The 23,396-nt window shown below is 41.7% G+C and overlaps 1 protein-coding gene across 3 annotated transcripts in view; it reads right to left on the bottom strand.

Annotated features, from left to right (window-relative positions):
* Nucleotides 1-4,467: 4,467 nt before the first annotated feature.
* Nucleotides 4,468-23,396, bottom strand: part of CLGN (calmegin) — a 79,548-nt gene continuing 60,619 nt past the window's right edge. For all 3 annotated transcript variants that reach the window (XM_089693889.1, XM_089693890.1, XM_089693891.1), the window contains 4 exons: nucleotides 17,508-17,627; nucleotides 16,315-16,462; nucleotides 11,987-12,087; nucleotides 4,468-6,258 (listed from right to left, as the gene is read on the bottom strand). In XM_089693889.1, the coding sequence (XP_089550015.1) occupies nucleotides 6,178-6,258; nucleotides 11,987-12,087; nucleotides 16,315-16,462; nucleotides 17,508-17,627 (450 nt within the window). In that variant the 3' untranslated portion in view covers nucleotides 4,468-6,177. The remainder of the gene's footprint in view (nucleotides 6,259-11,986; nucleotides 12,088-16,314; nucleotides 16,463-17,507; nucleotides 17,628-23,396) is intronic.

The following is a 23,396-nucleotide window of genomic DNA, read 5'->3' as shown; positions in this document are numbered from 1 at the left end:
AAAAAAAATTTGAAAACCATTTATCATTTTCCTTCCACTTCACAATTTTGTGCCACTTTGTGTTGATCTAACAAACGAGATACCTGTGCTCAAATCCCAACAGCTAGTGCATGCATGTATCCATCATAGTCTGCTTGAAAGGGTATATACCAGTGTGCAGAGGGTCCTTCAGAATTTCTAGTGTTAATATGTGGTTACACCCCTTTAGCACCTGATGGATAAATGCCTGCACGAGCTGTTGGGATTTGAGCACAGGGATCTCTTGTTTGTTGTATTGTTGGGTCAGTAACCAGACCTGAACCTTGTAGCTCTCCCCATTGTGTCTTTTCCCCTATGCTAGCATTGTGTCCACAGTAGCATTTGCGTAGGCAGAGCAGAGTAGGACTGGCCATAGAGGGATTACTTTGACGCAGTTGGCCAGCTTAAGCAAGTATTGCAATATGTGTGAACTAAATATCCCTATTTATTGCATAGTCTGCTTGAAAGGGTATATACCAGTGTGCAGAGGGTCCTTCAGAATTTCTACTTTGTGTTGGTCTATCACATTAAAATCCCAATAAAATACATTTACATTTTTGGTTGTAACAGGACAAAATGTGGAAAAGGGGTATGGATACTTTTTCAAGGCACTGTATCTAACCAATCCCTTAAGCTTTTATGCATAAAAATAAATCAAATTTTCTTTACCTTATATTTAATATTTATGAAGTTTTCAAGCTAATGTACCAAGTCTAATTTAACAAGCAGGTGTACTTCTTGAGCCAGAGGGAATAATCCCTGGGGGTGCTATGCTACATACTGAGAAGAACTATACCAGACAAATCTATAAGGGCAAACCTGTCAAACCACATGGGGAAATCCAAGAGTAAGCTGATATTTCAGATTTGTCTCCTCGGCGCTTAGTAGAACCGTTCAGGTTTTAAGGTACCGAGCGCTGGATCGCAGTCTGTGTTCCCGAGCCTGGCACTGCATTTCACTCGCACAGTTCCAGCACAAATGATCACCTGTTCAACAATCTTTGCAAACTTTCAGCCCAAAGTGGGGTACCACGGGGTCACGTCATCAGGTAAGTTAACTACTAAAAATCAGCACTGGGGTTCATTGTATTTTCACTGATGTTAATGATTGACATATTTTGCTCCCCCCCAGACAGCTCTCTTACTCCCACTGACACCTATTGTCACTTATTGAATTTCCACTGACCCCACTGATGGCGTTTGTTTCACTCCCACTAACACCAATGACAGGGCTAACTTTATTTAACTCACTTTTTAAAAGTGTATTTTTGTATTCGTTAAATGTTTGTCTATAGACTGCATAGAAAAAATATTTTTGCTAGACAATATTTCCAAAAGAGACTTGTTTGTGTCCCTCAAAAAATGTCTGTAAGGGATATACAAGTTCATAAACTGAAGTAGTTAATACCCACCCAATCAAAAGAACTGTGACCGATGCATTGTGGCATCATCTTCTCGGTTTTCTCCGTGGCTGTGACAGGTGTGATCTATAGTTGTGTCCCCTCCTTACATGCTCTGCTGCTGGGAGCACTGTGCAAATCACTCAATTCTGTACAGCCAATAAGCATCAAGGCTGCTGAATTTTCTGCCAGCTCCCCATACCCTTTTCCACTTTTCTCCAAATCTTAGTAAATCCACTGGCTGTATAAAGGAATGGATCCTTCCCTAACAGTATATGGATGATGTGAAATATGGAGTCCCTGTTAGGGTGCACTCATTCTGGGGCACATTAGGGAATTTGTATCTTATATGTACAGTATGGCAGACAAGATCTGTGAAACCCAGACCCATCCTGCGACCAAAAAAAACAATGCAATTTGCAAGACTGTTGACTGATGAATATTATGAACACTTTTGCCAAAACACATTGAGGTACAGGGTAAATGTAAGTGAATATTGGACTATAGAATATAATTTTGGTACTACCAGTGGAATTAATAATATATTTTATGTTTTTTATGGTACTTTTTTTTTTTTTTTTGTATATTGTATGTAAATACATTGATCAAAGCTTTTTATGTTTGATGGTGTGACACCTTTTTGAAAGTTCTGAATAGTGCAGTTAAAACAATAGATAAAGGGACTTTTTTTTTTTTTTTTTTGACCTTGGAAAAACAAAAATAGACGACTAGAGCGATAGGGAGGTGACACCATACACTATGTTGTGGGAATTATTTCCCAGTGCACATCTCCCTGCCTGCTTGGTGATCTCCACAGCAAATAGGAAGTAGCAAATTCATCATTATGGATGATTGACAGCCCCCAGAAAGTCCAGTGATAATGTTGGATCGCAACATTTATGTCAAGGTTTCTTCTCTGCTGCAGAAGTTTATTATTTGCGACAAACTGAATATACATTGTGATAGAGTGCAAAATTTATCCACTATTTTCAAGCCTGCAATAATTTCAGGTACTTAAATAGCGCTGTCAATTTACACAGCACTTTGTAATATATATATATATATATATATATATATATATATCATTCACATCAGTCCCTAACCCTAAAGGGGTGTACAATCTCAGGTCCCTAACTCACATTCATACATACACATATTAGGGCCAATTTGGACAGGATCCAATTACCCTACCAGCATGTCTTTAGAATGTGGGAGGAAACAGGAGTACCCTGAGTAAACCCACGCAGGCACGGGGAGAACATGCAAACTTCAGGCAGGTGGTGCCGTGGCTGGGATTCGAACCAACGACCCGAGTACTGCCAGGCAGAAGTGCTAACCATTTTCTTGACTCAGACATGATATAGAACTATCCAAATTACTGATATTTACTTATACTTTAAAGTCTAAAACCATCAATGTCCTGTCCTAGAGACAGAACAGGAAATGAGAGGAAATCTACCTCCCTGTGAGTTATCTCAGGAAGTGATGGACTAATTTATGTCTTGCTTGACACTTGAGGACAACTTGAATTTTTTATTTTCCTCCCACTTTGGTCACCAGGACAAACAGGGTGCAAATGACCCAGCGGGCACACAGACTGCAATAAAACTTGACAAAGGTCTAAGGTTCACATTACAATCAACTTTACTTCTACCAAAACTGTGTAGTATGAGGTTTACCTAATCTATCTAATCCGTTTATTTGCAGTCGGGCACTTGCACTTCATACTTGTTGATCAAAAGAAGATTGTACAGTCAGATTCTTTGCACAGAGCAGCCCTGCTCCTTCTCTTCTCGGGTGCCTGACTGGTGGTCCTGGCCCCTACCCCTACCGAGTGCCCACTATATAGCAAGATGCTTGCCATTTGGGAACTTGTGTGTGCTCGATCCTGAGCCCCACTCTGTGTTCAAAAGACACTCCTTCCTCACTGGTTGTAATGGCTCCCGCTGCTGTCTCTGAGCCAATGAGGAAGGAGAGAGCATCTGCTCTCATGCAGATCGCTGGATCGAGATCAGGCTCAGGTAAGTATAAAGGGGGCTGAGAGGGGAGTAGCTTGCAGAAGGTTTTTTTTTTTTTTTGCAGAGAATGTATTAAGGTAAAAAAAATATTTTGCCTTTAGAACCACTTTAAGGGTGCATTCACACCTGCAAATGTACCTGCACACAGATTAGATGGCAGAACCTCAGGGGGGTTTCCTGTGATTAGCTGCGGGAGGCAGCCCCATTGAAAGCAATGAGGCTGCCTGCTCCTGCAGCCAACAGTGACCATTTGCATGTAATCTCTCATGCAGCAATCATATGCGATTAATCAGTCCTGGACCAGACTGCCTGCGTCCAATCGCATGCGATTGCTGCATGAGAGCTGCAAGTGGCCGTGATTAGCTGCGAGAGCAGGCAGTCTGTTTCAAGGATGCTGTCTCCTGCAGCTAATTGCAGGAACCCCCACTGGGGTTCTTGTATGTAATCTGAGTGTGGGTGCATTTGCAGGTGTGAATGCACCCTAATCATTCATCACTCTATCCAAAAACGAAAACACTCTAGCTCTCATACTTTTATACCACTATGGGCCTGTTTCTTCTACAATAACTATCTTAAGCAGTAACAAAATAATTAATACATTGTTTTTTTGGGGACAAGCTAGGCTCTTTTGGCAATGTTGTCTTGTTAAAATGTATTTTGTTTTCCATGGAATCTATAGACAAAAAGATGTAAAGACATTTAAAATGTGTTTTTTCAATTTTGTCCATTGTTTCTCAAAAAAGTAGCTTTACTCTAAATAAAATGTATACATTTTTATTCTATGATTCGTTCCATTTAAAAATACACAAATTATATTTCTGTATAAAGCAAGGCGATTATTTACATTTGTTTTTCAATTATGCACATTTTCTTTTGTAGGCAACACTGAAAAAAACTAAATTATAACTAATGAAAACAAAAAACTAACTGTTAATGGTTAAAAAGAAAATTAAGCAACCTCTTGTACAATGTGTTTTTGTACAATATTTCTAAGAGCAATCCCTTCCCATACTACAATGAAGGTCAACTTCATATTTTAATAAATATTTATTTTAAATGATTTTTTTTTTCTTAAATAAACATTGAAAACATTTTTTCCAACATTCAGCTATAAAAGTTTGGAAAAATCTGTACATCCTTTCCTTTAGCTCATAGAGCAGCATTTTAGAATTGTAAACGTAACGATCTACAAGTCACCAGTACAAACGAATACAACAGGCCATTTTTTTGAACATTGCTGAGAACCAGTATACCAAGTTGTAAGTAACTAAGCCGGGGTATGCATTCAGGAACTTCACTGCATTGAATTCTCACTTTGTTTTTAAAGATTTTTATTTACTATAAACATTCTTTAAAATCATTCTCAAAATACCCATGGAAATGGCAAAAAGGAAAATATATTTATGATGTCAATATAGAAAACCACTGTGCTTCCTTTTTTTTTTTTTTTTTCCCCTTCAATGCTATTTCTGGTTTACTTATTTTTTTCCCCTCTAGCTTCCTGAGTCTGCTCCATTGGGCAAAGTGATGAAGCCTCTGAATTTTATAGGTGTCACTGCATCACAAACAGAGCAGGCTGGATAACCTGAGCATTTTTCATTTAATGTGTCTTACACATTTAATTAGCTCCAAGTATAAGTGATGACAAAACCAGTAACTCCTTTTTTGTTTTTTTGCTTTTCTACAACTTCTAAGTGCTGCAGTTGTCTATGAGGGGCTCAGAAGCAAAAGAGAGCTAATACAACAATATGCATTTTATTCTGTAACACACACTTTAAAACCTGTCCCTGAATAATTATGACTGTCCTGACCATCACTGAAATTTTCCTTATTTGTCAGCTACCTGCTTTGTACATTATGTGTATATTGTTTCATTAAAAATGTGCAAGCCTAAATCCTAGGCTGAACATTACTTAGCAGGTACTAAGACAGGATGGTTGAGAATGGGAGATTGCAGATTACCCATGTCAAGGTCTTTTGGATACATACCCAAATTCACACTTCAGCTCAATATTTACTCTGCCTGTACATGGACAACCTGGGTTTCCGGCCACTGTAGTCCATCAGAAATATGAAACCATGTATCAGCCAAACTCCGCTCTTGGCTCCTCTTTACATATTTATTAGTTGTCAACAAAATAAAGCAATATCTCCACCCGGAAACCAATGTTCTTTGATGTGTGGCACCATTCCTGTCTTCCTCACAAGGACAAGGACTTCCCGTAGCCAAGAGCGGTGAAATGCATCACAGAAGGTTGGCTCCCAGGTGGAGACATTGCTGTATGCAGTCATTTTGTTGACAACTAATAAATACGGCAAGAGGAGCTAAGAGTGGACGGTGGCTGATTTTTTATTTTTTTTTTCAAAAGTCTTGTGGAACTTTGACTATGCAAAAATGGCCCCAAATGGAAACTATAAAGTGAATCCTATAGAAAGGACAGTGGTAAAAAGTCTACCCTTTCTTACACTAACAAGTATATTTACTAGCGCCAAGACTCAAAATGAATATAAAAGGTAGGCTATTGAACATGCAGTTCTGACCTGTGTAATATAGTTACATGGAAAATTCTGCCTTCCAAACGGAAAAACCCTGACAGAATAGCATAACAGGACAACTTTTCAGGTAACACAAAGTATTGGACCAAGAGGTAAGAAGCGGTTTCCTTTCACTGTACATCATGTCCATCACCAGGCTAAGACAGACTGGCTCTCTGTAACAGTCCAATATATGTATAAGTGATACTAGTCTTTCCGTACTCGTCTCTTTCGCAGGGACTTCTTTAAGTTGTCTCCAGAGTCCGCACCTTCATCTGCTTCTTTCATCTGGTGCACAAGCAAACAGAGCCATGTTAAGCCAGAACATTTCAAGACCTAGTTTGATTAAATGTAGATTGTTTGTTTCTTTCTCGTCCATTGAAGGACACTGGAATTCTTGACTGTTGGGTTATACTGCCAACTACAGGAGAAGTGGACACTGGCAAACAAAATTGTGGGCCAGCCAAGGATAACCCCTCCTACTCCTGGCATGCCTCTATTTTTCTCCTCCAAGGGTCCTGGGAGATTGGATGTCTTCTCTCTCTCAACTAAAAAAAAAAAAGTCTAACCTTTTTGTATTTTTTTTTTTTTCGAGTTTTATATGCAATTAAGATTCTTTCAGTGCTGCTTTAGAGTCGGGTCTCTAAATGTGACCTTTCCTCAACATGACTTTGGAGTGCTGTAACAGGCCTTTGCTGGAAATGCAGGGCTATCCATTGATCCTCCACTTTAAAACTCAAGGGGTAGCCCATAGCTGTTAACTTTTAATGTTCCCAGTCTAGGATCCTTTTAGGGCTTCTATTACTACGAAGACTTTTTCTGGTGCACTGTTATTTGCAGTCTTCCTCTTTGGAGACTGAAAAAAACCTTGACACTGTTCCCCCCCCACGCATATATGAGTCTTGTATCGTATGTACTCTCCAGCGCCTCAGGATATGCACAGCCAAAAGGGAAGCCAAGGATACCAGGACAGCGACAACCAAAGGAACTGCTTCAGGGGTGCAGCCCTCCTCAGACAGGGAAATCAGCCACTGGATAGAGAGAAAACAGGTGGCGCGCACACACCTAGTGCATTATCCAAGGTTTATTGTAGGAGTGAAAGAATAATAAAAACATACTCACAGACGAATCCCTTTCCTGCATCAACAGCAAGGCTCTTACTTTCCATTCATCATACATCAGCATCAGAGGTTGGTCATCAGCTCTGAGGAAAGGGATTCGTCCCTGAAACGCGTCAGCCATTTGACCGCACTGACAGTGAGAACACCTTGCCTGCCGTTGTGGCCATTGTCATTTTTCTATGCTTTTTAGATACATGCTTCGCCTGTGAGTATGTTTTTATTATTCTTTCACTCCTACAATAAACCTTGGATAATGCACTAGGTGTGCGCGCCACCTGTTTTCTCTCTATATATGAGTCTTGTGCCTGTCTGAGAAAGACATTATTAAACTGTGGGCTGTTCTGTGGATCCAGCAGTGTCCAGTCTTAACAAAACATCAACTATCCCAACGAAGGATGCACCTATCTAACTACCCCTTCAATAAGCTACTGGAGGCCCTTTCTAAAACTCTTTGGCAAGCTCTGCACTCCAACCTGTCTCTGTCCTGACCTTAATCTGTCAAACTTTAGCTGACTGGTCTAAGGCCATTAGATAGGATCTGATCATTATAGCAGTTTTCGTCTTTGAACTCATGCTTGCAGCTTTGAACTACAGTGCAGGTTTTTAGAGGTATCTCGTCTCATTTACTGTATGAGTCTCCTGTCAGTGAACATGAGGAGAATCCTTTGGTTAAAGTGTTGGACTGCAAAATCTACATGCCCTTCGAGGAACAACCCCTCTTCAGAGTTGCCCTGAATGCCTCTGTAAAAGAAACCAAGGGCTCAGTTTGAGAAAACCACCCTTCGACAGAGGTCAAGAAGAGTCTCTTTTATAACTCGCAGGCCTCAGCCTCCAAATCTATCACCCAAACTGCCCACAAAGCCTGGATTTCTAAGTCCCTCCAAAGCCTCAGGTAAATCTTCCTCCACATGAAGGGGTACCCTCACTTTCCAAAGTAAAGGGACATCTGCTAGTTTTTGCGGACACTTGGATAGCTGGCATATGAAATGGTTGGATGAAGCAGGTGGTTTGCTGGGGCTACATGCTTCCTTTTAAGCCACACTCTACTAGAGCAGCAAGTGGCTCTGCGGCATGAGGCTACGGTTTCTTCGATATGCAAGGCTTCCACCTCAAGTGGAAGTGGATATTCAGGCCCCATTCAATGCCAGCTCTAGTCATAAGGTCCTTCAGGTGCCTCTTTGAGCTGCAAGCCATCTCCAGTTCTATTTCTTTAGGGCATGTTGTTTGCTGTGTTCCTCAATGTTCCAACAGGCAAGAATTTACATGTCCCCCAATGGATGAACAAGAAAGTTTTTGTATTCACTTGAAAATAATCTTATTGGAGTCCACTGAAGAACACAGGTCCCACCACAAAACCAAAGCATGCTGGGAGTAGGAGGGGTTTTATCCTGGGTTGGGCCACAGTTTTTTTTGTTTGTTAGGGTCCAGTCTTTATGCAGGATGCAGTATAAATGAGCAGTCAAGGCTTCCTGTGCCCCCCGGACCCAGAAAAGGATTGGACAGTGATTACAAGAATACTATTATTGCTATGTGCACAGGTCTGTGTGACAGCAGTTTTTACAACAATCTATGATAAAGCATTTGCAAAGCTTTTATTAGACTCCAATGAAGTTGCTGGAAGCTTATCTGGGCACGTTCACACCAATTGATTTGGGCTGTGCTGGGCAACCTTGCAGTCCCAACGCAAACACAAGGAAATGTGCCTTGTTTGCTATGAGGTCACGTCGCACCATTGCTTTGCAATGTTGTACACTGCAACAAAAAGTAGTGCATGCAGTACTTTGTTTTGCAGTGTAGCATGCTGCAATGGAACCCACCTAATCACAACACTGCTGCTGTGACTTGACATTTCAATTAAGTTCTAACATTTTAAAAAAGTAATTTGTGTGATTCTGGCACTGTTCCTTCTAGTGTGGGGGTCAGCAACCAGTAGATCGTGATCTACCAGTAGATCTTGGCCAGGTGAATAGAAGATCACGGTCAGGGCTTGCTGACCCGCCATCCCAGAGCATCAAACAGAGTGCAATGCAGACAAACTTTTTTGTAAAGTTGGAGCTGTAGTAGGGAGTAAGAGCCGCATATGTTGATGTCTCCTCTGTTATGTCGGCTCCTACGCCCGGTCATGTTTGGTGGGTGTAGCACCTGTCATGCATGACCCATTCAAGGGAATGAGGCTGCTCTGCAAGTGCCTTGCAACCTCATGCAGCACAGCAAATAAGGGGTTAAACAGGCAGCAGTGTGTTGCTTTCTCACCGCCTGCTTTAACCCCTTGGACCCCGCAGAAGCATGCAGTTGTGGGCACTTGCAGAGCGGCCCCATTTACTTGAATGGGTTGTGTTTGGCAGGTGGTAGCACCCACCAAAAGTAACAGGCCATGTGTACACCTTTGGCTGGTGCCTCAGCAGCTAAAGGGGGTAGAGATTGGGATCGGTAAACTGTGACTCAACTGCAGGGTTTTTACCACACCCCAACTTTACATATGAACGAGCTCTAAGGCCCTAATGGTGAAGCCCTAAGCGCTTCACCATTATTTAACTATTATATTGCACCTATTGGAGTCAGGTTAGGTGATAGCAGCTTTTTGTTTATTTAATCTTTTTCCCCATTTAAGCGCAGGAGGGTATTACTTTCTTTTTGTCCCTAAGGGTAACGCTGCCAGATACATCTAAGGGCTCATTCATAAGTGCAGCAGGCACTGCTGCTCCTCTGCAAAGCGATCTGAGTGTGTTTGACAGGTGATGAGGAGGTGATATGTTGCCTCCTCACCACCTGACTTAAACCCATAATTGCCGTGCAATGCACGTGATTGTGACATGTTACTACTGCAATTAGAGTTTTAAATCAAGTATGAGGAGGGGACACTGGCTGACACTGTGCTCAGTGATCTTTGACTTCTCCCATGTAGTTCAGGTACATCTCCACCTCTTTAAAGTTGCCTACCCCTGTTCTAGTGCACGTTAATGGCTATGCTTTCATTGTGGCTTCTGCTGGGAACAAGCAACCTTCACTTCCAGTCCGAGGATGTTAAACATAGATCGTAATAAGAGTGCTAAGCAATTTGCTAGCAAGCTTTCAGCAAGTCCATGATGCCAGCTAGCAGTATTAACAAAATAATAAACTATTAAAGAAAAAAAATGATCCAGTTCCCATCCCAGACCACAGCACTATATATTGTATGTAGCTGAGACTGCATGTACTTTATACATTACTCCCAGTCACTGCATCTCCTAGCCCTGGATCACAATGATGCAAATTGCCATCCAACTTTGTCGGAATCGCACCGATTTGAAAAGTAGTTCCTGCAACTTGCACAGACATCAATGCACAAAGTCACGCAGATGTCTATCAAGTCGCACCAGAAGTCGCATTGCCATGCGACTTTGAAATTGTGCAACTTCACTTGAAGTTGCATGATTTCAAAGTCAGTTCCAGTGTGAACTGGGACATAGAGAAGGTAATAGTTCGTTTGGACCAACTTGATCCAAACAAAATATTTAAACTTCACTAAAAGCTGGAGATCAGCTTTAAGGGAAGATCAGCATTTTCTGTGAATCTGTGATCCATTGACTGCCATCTGGAAAGATTTAAAGAAAGGCACAGATGTGGGAGACATGCTTTCACCTCAGGGGCGGACTGACAACTCATGGGGCCCCCGGGCAATAGGGGATCATGGGGCCCCTGTGTCCTTGCCCAAACTCAAAAAAGCCTATGAAAAAAGGTACCAGGGGCATCTCAAGGGGCCCCCTACTGACCCCAGGCCCTCGGGCAGTGCCCGAGTTTCCAAATGGTCAGTCTGCCCCTGTTCCACCTTGACAAGTGGTAAGGGGAAACCTGCCCTATGTAAACACAAGAAGCAACAGCCAGACTGTAGCATATTTGTTTACTTTTTTTTCTTACTATGCCACCTAACCTATATGATGTGCACCAGGCATTTCTATTTGCTCCCATTGGCTGAACAGAGTGGGGTGTTTGCTAAACAGATTCTCAAGCCCTACAAGCAGTTCATGTTTTGTGGATATCCACCTGTGGTAGCCAAATCCCATTTCTGAGACTCTAATAGCTTCACCTGTGCATATCAGGGGTTACTGCACCATGCACTTTTAGCCCTGGTTCACACCGCCGTGATTTCAGGCGTGACATACGAATTAGAAATCATATCTGAAGTCGCATCTAATATATTTCTATGGCACTCTCTTGCAATTTCAAGTAGCGTGACTAGAAAAATAGTTCCTGCGTTACTTTTTCACCACTTCAGCACAATTTAACTCTCATAGACTATAAGGTAAATGGCACAGAAATTGCATATGTGTCTGTATTAGCGCTACTTTGAAGCTACACTTTTTGAAATCGCATTTGGTGCGAACAAGGGCAAACTGGAACCTGAGACATCCCCTGGTGTCTTGTGCTGCCTGCACTGTCCTAGACAGAATAGCAAGGTCAAGACTGACACAGGATTACAGGAAACCTTTCCTCCGAGAAATAAGGATGCCATTGCTGGCCCACCTTCTAGAAACACCTGGCTATTATGTTTACCCACTTCAATGCTTTCATAGTTATTGACCGAAAACCAGTATGTAGATCAGGAAAGTCAGAATAAAGTCAAATGTCTTTTTTTGCATATTTTATTCTGGGTTATTGACTCAAAATGTTGAAGCCAGAGCATCAGCATGACCAACCAAAATGAGCAGAATGAAAAGTCCGCAATGGCAACCTCTGTGTCCCTCAGGAAAGGTGCTGAATCCCCCCAGTATATCACGTCGGTCTGTATGGGATAACAATTATTTTTCAGCACCATTGTATCCATGTACCAATGACAAACTGCACATTATATTTATACAGACCCAATGAAATATAAACTATATCTATGCAGAAAGCTTTTTTGACTGGTCACTTACCTCATCATCTGAAGACTGATCTACTGCATCACCAATCTCCTCTTCTTGACTGAACTCTTCATCTTCCTCATCTTGTTCCGTCCTTTCATCTTCTTCAGTCTCTAGAATAGGACAAGTTATCTTTGGAATGAAACGTGCAGCCTTATTTAACAACTTGCCTACCAAGCACTTATACTCCCTTCCTGCCCAGGCCAATTTTCAGCTGTCAGCAATGTTGCACTTTGAATGACACTTGCGCGGTCATGCAATACTGTACCCATATGACATCTTTATCATTGTTTTAACACAAATAGAACTTTCTTTTGGTGGTATTAATCACTGCTGGGTGTTTTATTTTTTGCGCTATAAATAAAAAAATAGCAAAAAATTTGAAAAAAAAAGTGGTTTTTTTTGGTTTCTAAACAAAAATTTTGCAAACAGGTGATTTTTCTGCTTCACTGATAGGCAGCAATGATGGCCAGCACTGACGGGTGGCACTGCTGGGCACACTGATGATGCTGCACTGATATGCAGAAATGATGGGCACTGATGGTTGGCACTGCTGGGCACAGGTGGGTGGCACTGAAGGGCACAGGCGGGTGGCACTGCTGGGCACTGGTGGGTGGCACTCCTCGGCACTGATAATCAGTGCCGATCTGTTCTCTGACAATTGCCAGTTATTGGCAGTACTTTCCTCATGCAGCGTGAGGAAAGTGCAGCTGATAACCGGTAACTGTATTTACCCAGTGATCTGCTGTGTCATTGGACACAGCTGATCATGTGGTAAAAGGCCGCTGTGACTGGCCATTTACCACATCATGTGATCAGCTGTGTCTGTAGGAGATTACTGGGGGCACGCAGGAGGGCGCATTCTGGGAGGATGTCATGTGACATCCACCGAGAACTGCACAACCGCGCTGTAGTCGTCATTCGACTATAGTGCGGTCGGCAAGTGGTTACAGCAGAACTACATAGTCATGGCGTCTTCCTGGGATGTCCACATAGAGATCTGTCACCAGGAGATCATCAAGTATGACCTAGAGATAAAAGCACTGATCCAGTGGAGGAGGAGAGATTAAGAGAGTGGTGGCCTCTGGAGGAAGAATCTGTACTCTGGACACATACCAGTACATGTCCACTTCTTCATGATGTGAGGTCAAAAACTCCAGGTGAGGGCACATCTGGTGGTTATTACGTGGAGGATTTAGTTTATATGAAGACAGAAGCTTTGATATTGATTCAAGTTGAAGACACCACTATTGAGAGACTTTTATATTGATGCATGTTCACTTTAATTCAACATGCACACACACACAGAAATATGTACACACATGCACAGAAACACAAGCACTATATATTTTGCATTTCTTTTTGATCTATTATATTTACAGGGAAGTTCTGCGCTGTATAATTATATTTAATTATATCTGAGCTCCACAAAGCAAAAATGCTATTTAATTAATTTTTATTATTCAAGCAAACTCAACCATCTGTGTCTCCATGCTTTGTTTTGCTGAGAAATAACTTTGAAAAACAACCCCCTAGCACAGGGCTCAAAATTTCAAGTCATGAGCTACTAGCCAGGCCTTAAGAGTTACTTTCCACCAGTTGACCCACCCAACTCCTACCATGCCCTGTCCCTAAACACGCCCTCGTAAATTATCTCATAAAATTACACTGTTAAATGTTACCCACATTACATCGGGGTCCCCAAAGTCCCCCCACATTACATGGGAGCATCCAATGTCCCCCTAAGCACTACATCATACATAGACCATGCACTGCATACAATCAAAACCCCCCCATAATCTTTCACTCACCAAACCATAACTCTGCCAAGCATGTCCTACCTTCTATCCAACCCAGCAGTACCTCAAATGCCCCATCCTCTACCACCCATAATAACCACGTCATCCTGAACTTGACCAAACCACCCATACATGTATGTTTGTTTACACACAAACACATGTACACACACACACACACAGAAACATGTACACACATGCACAGAAACACAAGCATACACACACATGTACATAAACACACACATGTACATACACAGCCCTATAAAAAGTTGCAGTACTTCGTTACCTTCACTCACAGAGCCAGGTACTGCACTCTAGGGGGAGGCAGAGAGCAGAGCCTGCACTCCTTCCTTTGCTTTCACTTTGCTAAACTATTGAGCAGTCTGACGGCTCCCAATGCGAGTGACAGAGCCAGTCCTGAGTTCCGAGCCTGCTCAGCAAGACAGTCCTGGGGGACACACTCACCCCCACTTTAATTTCCACTCGCCAATGCGAGCAGGTGAGTGTAAATTTCTAGGCCTTCCCTAGCATTTCTGGCTGTAGCCATCTTGTATAAGGGCAGATGATTGTTTCCTGGAATCCATCAGCCCTTAGTTCAGACTTACGAGCAAGAGGGCGTTCTTAGCTGAGAAACCCCTCCAGAAGACTCCTGGGATGTATGACCTAATTTGCCTAGGCAAAAAAACAGGAAGTAACTGAGGAAACTTAAAAGGAAAGTATATCATATTTACTTTTTTATCTATTTACTAATGCTAGCAGCATAAGGATTACAAACAATCAATGTTTATTTATGAGAGTGACGTTCCACTTTAAGGAACAATGTAATAAACTGCCAGTATGCAGGTGCAGGGTATATTTCCTGCAATTTGTGCCCCGTAGACCCACTAACCAGTTCACTTCCTTTAATGACAGCTCAACCTCTCGGCACTAAAAGCATGTTACATCTCATAGAAGGCCTGATTACCTGAAGAAGTGAGCAATTGGTAATGACTGGCACTCTGAAGTTCACTATGTGAGTACCCCAGATAATGTAACATTTTCACTATGCTTTATCCTACCTCTATTATACAGGTCAAAGTATTTTTTGTAGAATGAGAAGGGTTAGAGCCTTGGTTTGAATATCAGTCTATAAACCAAATAGTGAGATTTCCTATCACTTCCTTGAACAGAAAACAAGTGGAACCTCCCCAATGAGGACACATAGGACTTTTATAGAACAGTGGAGAAGGGTGGGTATCTCTGCTATCTCTGTCAGGTTTTCCTGCTGTGTCTTGATTGGGAAGATTCCCCTAAACTTCCTGTGTGGTTCCTAAGACAGAAAATTAGGAAAATCTCCTCAAACTGCACAGGCAGCTTTAAAGCTGACAGAGGTTCTAGCCCTACCCTGCTCTAACTAAGATAAAAAAAAATTGTATCTGGAATTTCACTTGATTATTTTGATTTGATCCTTTATCACTACAACAGCATTAGGTTGGCCAATCACTGCAGAAAAAAAAAAAATGTTTTTGCAAGGTTTTCAACAATTAGGCTGTGTAAGGATTCACACCTTGTGTGGTGCCATTTATTCTTTGGATAAAAAATAAGCATTCTCAAAATCGTGCAGATCCTCTTGTGTATTGAGGTATATTGACAGCCACATTCAATATGAATGGACTGCCTTAACACATGAGAATATGTGTTTTTGTTTATTCATGCATACATGTGAATTGGTCCGAATGCTTTCACTGACACACATCCATCCACCAGATGGAATGGGAAGATGATCAATGACAGATCCAAAAATGTTTAAGATGGCTGATAGCAGCCTGTTATTTTAAGATGGACACTTGCCACATATGGTCACCTTAATCCTGACCATACACGTCAGTACTGGCCATACACATGCTTTTAAATTACTACAGCTAAACACATCAAGCAAACGAAAATTCCTAACATTTCAGGGTTTCAAGAGAAAATATTGGTAGTTGGTTGCATTGAACTATTCGGTCACTTTTGCTATCCAAAGCTGGATAATAGCAGCTCAGATTGTCTGGAAATTGCTGTTTGCTTCACAGGGTGGAGTAAACAAGATCATCACATCCAGATCTGCCTGATCCCTCTAATAATAGTGTTCAGAAATGTTATGCCATATCACCAAAGCCTAGTACACGCAATCAGAAAATCATCCGAAAAATACTACTTTTGAAGGGTTCGTAAGAAAATTTGATTGGTAGTACACAGCTTTCGTCCAAAAATTATTTGAATGGACAAGCACAAACATTTTTCCATTTTTCTCAAATTGTACCATTTCGTACAATTTCCATTTAATCAGCACAGTTTGAGTCCGAAAATACAATAAAAATACACTATGTCACTTCTGAATTTTCTTTCTGCCATACAAGAATTTTTGTAACTTTAAAAACCTCTTCACTTTCGATATGAGACTAGCATGCAAAGAAAACAAATCGATAATTCCTCCAATATTCTCATCATGTGTGGCTTAAGCGCCATCTACCCCGCTGTTCTAAAATCAGAGCTGTTCCCTTCACCTTAAAGTCAACTTACCTTTGTCATAATGAGTTTCTGATGTGGCACCCTCCAGATTTTGCTGGTTCTCCTTCGTGACGTCTTTCTGGAGCTCAAAATCATTTTCATCAGATTCTACAAAATCACTCATCGAGAAATCTGCATCTTCTTCTTCTTCTTCAATTTTCTAAAATGACAAGAAAGTAGTTATGTGCAGGTTTTTGTTTCATTGCAGTGTTTCTTCTTTGGCTCTGTGTGTAATATCTATATTTCAGTTATGCAATTCTTTCTGCAGTCACTGGAAACATACTCCCTTGTCAGCAGAGAATTCCACCTTATAGTATGTTGCTTTCAATGAATAAAGACCTGCTAGAATTACCACTAATAAGATTACAACAAGATACAAGAAACATTACATAAGAAGGGCCATTTATCACTGTTTTCTTCCTGACTTCCACCACCTTTGCAGTAAGGCTCTTAAAGTTATTCCCATAATTGTCAGGACTTTGAAGTTGTATAAGTAATTTGTATCAACTAAGAGTCTCAGAAATCAAAGGGAGGCTGGACTGGACATCCGCAGTTATAAGATATTGAATGCAAGCTATCTGCTCACCATCAGCATAAGCACAGTATGGGGTGGGGTAGCTAGGGTGAAAGATAACATGATTCCTAGATCCTGCAGGAACAGGTGCAATTATCCATGCATTGATGATTTGAGAAATCAAAATGTAACAGATGATGTACTACAAGGTACTCTGTAAACACTTAGCGAGATGTGCAGGGATAAGGAGTGAAGTATCTACCTTATCTAATACAGTATCCTGAAATCCAGTGGGTAACATCGTGAAGTTTCTCTGATGTGTGATATGTTTTTCATACTACTTAGTGAACTCTGTGCCATATTTACTGGGCCAACAGCTGTGAACCCATTTTCAGAACGGATTTGTGACAAATCAGTTTTGCAGTTTTCTCTACACTGTTATTAGCTCCTGGCCAACAGCTACAAGATGTATTTACTTGCAGGTGTTATATGAGAAGGTAGAACACCCATTTATAGACTGTGAAAATGCAATATCATTTCCCACTATAGATGTACATTTCAAATAAAACCAATACTGACACAATTTTTACCAGTTAGACTCCATTCACATAAGTAGGAGAAAAAAGACCAACTTTAATAGAGCTAAATACTTTTTCACATCCCTGTGTCTCAATTTTCTGATCATTCTCACCTTTCTGGGCCAGCAGAATAGGGCCAGCAATCCTACAGGCAGAGCAGCTGTCAGCAAGTACAAACCCCAGAGCCACGGCCTCTCATCAGCAGCAGCAAGAAGCTGGTTTATCATGCCTGGCTGGAGAGAAACAGAATAACCCATTAACTGCGGTGTCCTAGAGAAAGCATCTTCTAGCGCAAGCAGCTGAACTGGTATGAACTTACCAGTTACAATAGATCAGAACAGGAAAGCTTCATCAGCCTGCAGGCCCTTGGTACTACTGTCCATGTCTGTGCTGGTGGGCATATACCATGTTGTATTCAACACACAATATCAAAGCTTCCTATGTTCTTCAAAACGTGGTTTGTTTTTGGTTTCATGATTTCTTTATTTATGAACAAAAATATTTAAACTAAAAACTTTATAAAAATAACAAATGAAGATTGTGTTAATGTGTTCTATCCAGGGGCGGACTGACCATTTGAGCACTCGGGCACTGCCCGAGGGCCCGGGGTCAGTAGGGGGCCCCATGAGATGCCCCTGGTACCTTTCATTGGCTGTTTCATAGGCTTTTTTGAGTGTGGGCAAGGACACAGGGGCCCCATGATCCCTTATTGCCCGGGGGCCCCATGAGTTGTCAGTCCACCCCTGGTTCTGTCAAATTTATTTTTATTTTATTATTTTTGATTATTTTGAAATTATAATAACAAATTATTTTGTTAATTTGTTCTATCATTTAGGCATCTCAAAGATACTCAGGAAAAAAGGTATAGGCCTATTATATTACCAGTTTCTTTGATATATTGTATATGGGTAAATAATGGGTACATATATTGTAAAGATTGCCTGTCCCATTGAGCAGACTTCTGTGACTCTTTAAGACTAACAATTTCACAATGTTAGTTCTTGGAATTACAGCAAAAGCATTCACTTTGTAGACAGATATCAAAATCCTTGTCTACTTGCTCATGTAATTGGTTTGCCATCTATCCACAAAGTTTGCACAGAGGTCAAATTAGAGACAGCCGGCTGTATAGATTATGCCTTTGCCAACAATCCACACTGGAGTCCCAATTTTTTATGTGGCCATTTTGTACATTACTTCTGGCATTTCTGCCGAGTTATTTGAGCTATTAAAAAAAGGATGCTGATGTTGCAAGGTTACTGCAAAACTGGGACCAATAATGTAATCATAGAAAAGATGGAGCCTCCCACCGACCACTCATTTTGAAAGACTTCATCAATTGTGATGGAATTACTTAACTCAATATCTATTGAATGGATAAGAAAAAATTACTAGCATAAGTCATATACAAAATGACCAGGAAGTTTATCTGTGGAGTTTTTGTTAAAATTTATGGTGAGATAGACATGATCCAGCCAATTAATTCATGCACCCTCTTTCTATGGCCCAGGGGATCAGAAAGTGCCCAGTTATTACTATATTTGTTCTCCCATGAATGATTTCCCTCTAGTGTTGGTATGCCTTTACTAAACACTTTCTGCAGAAACCAAATTTAATTTTCTCTAACAAACTTTTGCTTTAATTTCAACAAACCTGTCAGGTTTAGGCAGATTGCTTGAACGCAGACAGCAAAAGGTTCCTGCCAGTACCTACAGTATATCATGCACAGAATCACCTTTGTGCCCCCAGGAAGCTTTGTACAGCCTTTTCAGAGATTTCATTTTCTGTGATTTAACGTGGCCATAGATGGGGACCTGCTGAATTTCGATCCATGTATGGCCACCATGTAGGGCCACTGCAGCCTACCAATCGACTTCTGTTCAACCACCCTGTCAGATTAAATCTGCTCGATCAGCGGCCGCAGTGCAGATCTGTGTATTCTGACAGAAGGGTAGTCTATCCGCTGTCAGAAAACAATAGCGCAGGTGGTTGCATCATTGTTATGATGAGGTCTCATTCACTTGAATTGGGCGTGTTTGCCAGTGGTATCACCTACACTACATGCTTGTATAGATTTGCGCTGCTCAAAAACTGCAGCAATGTTTACAGGTAGTGGTAACTTGGCCATGGGTGGTTGGGAGGGGGGTTGACCTAAAAACACGGATCAACCGCCTATTTTTGCTGTCCCTCAAGCTGTTTGTGTGAAGGACACCTATACAGTAGGGAAAACAATTATTCGATCCCCTATAGATTTTGTAAGTTTTCCCACTTACAAAGAAATGAAGGGTCTATCATTTTTATCATAGGTGAATTTTAAATGATAGAGACAGAATCAAATAAAATAAACAATGTCCGCGCTGACTAGAAGTGTAAGGCAGCTAACACCAATAGGTATTATAGAAACCTAAATATATAAAAATAAAACTTAAAGTGTAGCACCAAACATATACTAGTGAAACTGAAAAATATCAAAACAAATATAGTGTGATAAAGTTTATCACACTCTATTTGTTTTGATATATTTCAGTTTTACTAGTATATGTTTGGCGCTACACTTTGTTTTATTTTTATAGAGATGTATAAATATATAGACAAATATTATAAATTGTGTTTCAGTTCAATGAATGAAATAAGGATTTTATCCCCAAGCAAAACATGACTTAACACTTGGTGGAGAAACCCTTGTTGGTAAGCACAGAGGTAAGACGTTTCTTGTAGTTTGTTACCAGGTTTGCACACATCTCAATAGGGATTTTAGTCCACTCTTCTTTACAATTCTTCTCTAAATCCTTAAGGTTTCTTGACTGTTGGTAACTCAAAGCTTCAGCTCCCCCATACATTTTCTATAGAAGTAAGGTCTGGCGACTGACTAGGCCATTCCATGATCTTAATGGCCTTAAATGTGCTTTCTCCTGAGCCACTCCTTTGTTGCTTTGATGGTATGTTTTGGGTCATTGTCATGCTAGAAGACCCATCCATGACCCATCTTCAGTGTTCTGGCTGAGGAAAAAAGGTTCTCATCCATGATTTTACAAAACATGGCCCTGTTCATTGGTCCCTCAATGCGGCAAAAGTTGGCCTGTACCTTTAGCAGAAAAACAGCTCCAAAGCATAATGTTTCTACCTCCGTGCTTGACTGTAAGGATGGTGTTTTTAGGGTCATAATTAGCATTTTTCTTCCTCCAAACACGGCAAGTCAAGTTAATGCCAAAGAGCTCAATTTTGGTCTCATCTGACCACAGCACTTTCTCCCAATCCTTCTCTGAATCCTTTAGATGTTCATTGGCAAACTTCAGATGGTCCTGTACATGTCCTTCTTGAGAAGGGGGACCTTGCGGGCACTGCAGGATTTCAATCCATGGCGGCATATTGTGTTGCCAATTGTTTGGTGACTATGGTCCCAACTGCCTTGAGATCATTCACAAGCTCCTCCCGTGTAGTTTTAGGCTGATCCCTCACTTTTCTCATTATCATCCTTACCCCATGAAGCGAAATCTTGCATGAAGATCCAGACCGATGGTGATTAATAGTTATTTTGTATTTTTTCCATTTGCAAATAATTGCTTCAACAGTTGTCTCCTTCTCACCAAGCTTCTTGCTGATGGTATTGTAGCCATTCCAGCTTTGTGCAGATCTACAATCTTGTCCCTGACATCCCTTGACAGCTCTTTGCTCTTGCCCATGGTGGTGCCCAAGAAAGAGATTCTCTGGACAGGTGTATTTTATACACATAACAAGTTGTCATCAGGAGCACCTTCTTAACCTCCCAGTCTGTGGGAGCCAGAATTATTGTTGATTGGTAGGGGATCAAATACTTATTCTACTCACTGAACTGCAACTCAATTAGACCCATCTCCCTGCTGCCATTCACTTCCAAGCTCCTTGAGCGCTTAACCTACAATCGCCTAAGCACCCACCTCACTGATAACAACCTCCTTGATCCACTACAGTCTGGCTTCCGTCCCCTACACTCCACCGAAACCGCCCTACTTAAAATCACTAACGACCTGCTAACCGCCAAAGCTAATGGCCACTACTCAGTCCTCCTGCTCCTTCAGCATTACCTATAACGCTGCCACCTCCTCCTCTCTCCCCCTCTCTGTTGGAGTCCCCCAAGGCTCTGTCCTCGGACCCCTCCTCTTCTCCATCTACACCTCCTCCCTTGGCAAACTGATACACTCCCACGGCTTCAACTATCACCTCTATGCCGACAACACACAAATTTACCTCTCCACCCCTCACCTCACCCCCCCCTCTCTCTCCGCCCGCATCGCCCACCTCCTGAACGACATATCAGACTGGATGTCGCTCCATTTCCACAAGTTAAACCTGTCCAAAACTGAGCCCCTAGTTTTCCCCCCAGCCCGCGCTCCCCCTCCCCCATCCTCTCCATCACGACTAGCAACGCCACCATCAATCCCACCCCTCACGCCAAAGTCCTGGGTGTCACCCTGGACTCAAACCTTTCCTTCCGACCTCATGTCCAATCGCTATCAAAGTCATGCAGGCTCCACCTCCGCAACATCTCCAAGATAAGTATGTTCCTCACCCCAAAACTACTAAACGACTCGTACACTCCCTCATCATCTCACACCTGGACTATTGCAACTCCCTTCTCACTGGCCTACCCAAACAAATGCTATCCCCACTCCAGTCTATCCTGAACTCAGCAGCTAGACTCATCCACCTCACCAACCGCTCCACATCTGCCTCCCCCCTCTGCCAATCCCTTCACTGGCTCCCGATTGCCCAACGCAATAAATTCAAATTACTAACTCTGACATACAAAGCCATTCACAATGCTGCCCCAAACTACCTAACTGACCTGATACCCAAATACCACCCTACCCGTGCCCTTTCGCTCCTCACAGGACCTCCTACTCTCCAGCTCCCTGGTCTCCTCCTCCCACGCCCAACTGCAGGACTTCTCCAGGACTTCCCCCATCCTCTGGAACTCCCTAACCCAATCCATCAGAATGTCACCTACCCTCCTCACCTTCAGGCGCACCCTGAAAACCCATCTCTTCAGGGAAGCCTACCCCACCCTCACCTAACAACTGATCTCCTCTACTCCTCCTACCACTCCATCCCCCACAGCCACTTCCTCCTGTACCACTATCCCCTCCCTCCTAGATTGTAAGCTCGAAAGAGCAGGGCCCTTGAATCCCTCGTGTATTGTATTGTACTGTATTGTCTCATGTTCTGTCCCCCTCGCTAATGTACAGTGCTGAGCAAACCTTTTGGCGCTATATAAACACTATAATAATATGTTTATTCTGGGGTTGATATTCTGTCTCTATCATTTAAAATACACCTGTGATAAAAATGACAGACCCTTCATTTCTTTGCAAGTGGGCAAACCTACAAAATCTGCAGGGGATCAAATAATTGTTTTCCCCCCTGTATAAGGGGAAATCCTACAAGCAGGTGACAATAAAAACTAGCAGAGGATCTTACCTTTCCCTGCTCTAATCAAAATTAAGAAAGAAAGTTTTGCCCTGACTTGGGTTTTAGTGAATACAGTGGGGATCGAAAGCTTGGGCACCCCAGCTAAAAATTTGTATTAATGTGCATAAAGAAGCCAAGGAAAGATGGAAAAATCTCCAAAAGGCATCAAATTACAGATTAGACATTCTTATAATATGTCAACAAAAGTTAGATTTTATTTCCATCATTTACACTTTCAAAATAACAGAAAACAAGAAAATGGCGTCTGCAAAAGTTTGGGCACCCTGCAGAGTTAATATCTTGTACTGCCCCCTTTGGCAAGTATCACAGCTTGTAAACACTTTTTGTAGCCAGCCAAGAGTCTTTCAATTCTTGTTTGAGGTATCTTTGCCCATTCTTCCTTACAAAAATCTTCCAGTTCTTTGAGATTTCTGGGCTGTCTGTCACGCACTGCTCTTTTAAGGTCTATCCATAGATTTTCAATTATGTTGAGGTCAGGAGATTGTGAAGGCCATGGCAAAACCTTCAGTTTACGCCTCTTGATGTAATCCCCC

The sequence above is a fragment of the Staurois parvus genome, unplaced genomic scaffold (assembly GCF_062004578.1).
Source record: "Staurois parvus isolate SC_StPar_1 unplaced genomic scaffold, SC_StPar_1.0 ptg000639l, whole genome shotgun sequence".
In the NCBI taxonomy this organism is placed as follows: Eukaryota; Metazoa; Chordata; class Amphibia; order Anura; family Ranidae; genus Staurois; species Staurois parvus.
Note: the sequence above shows the minus strand (reverse complement) of the source record. Positions and strands in the feature narration are given on the sequence as shown.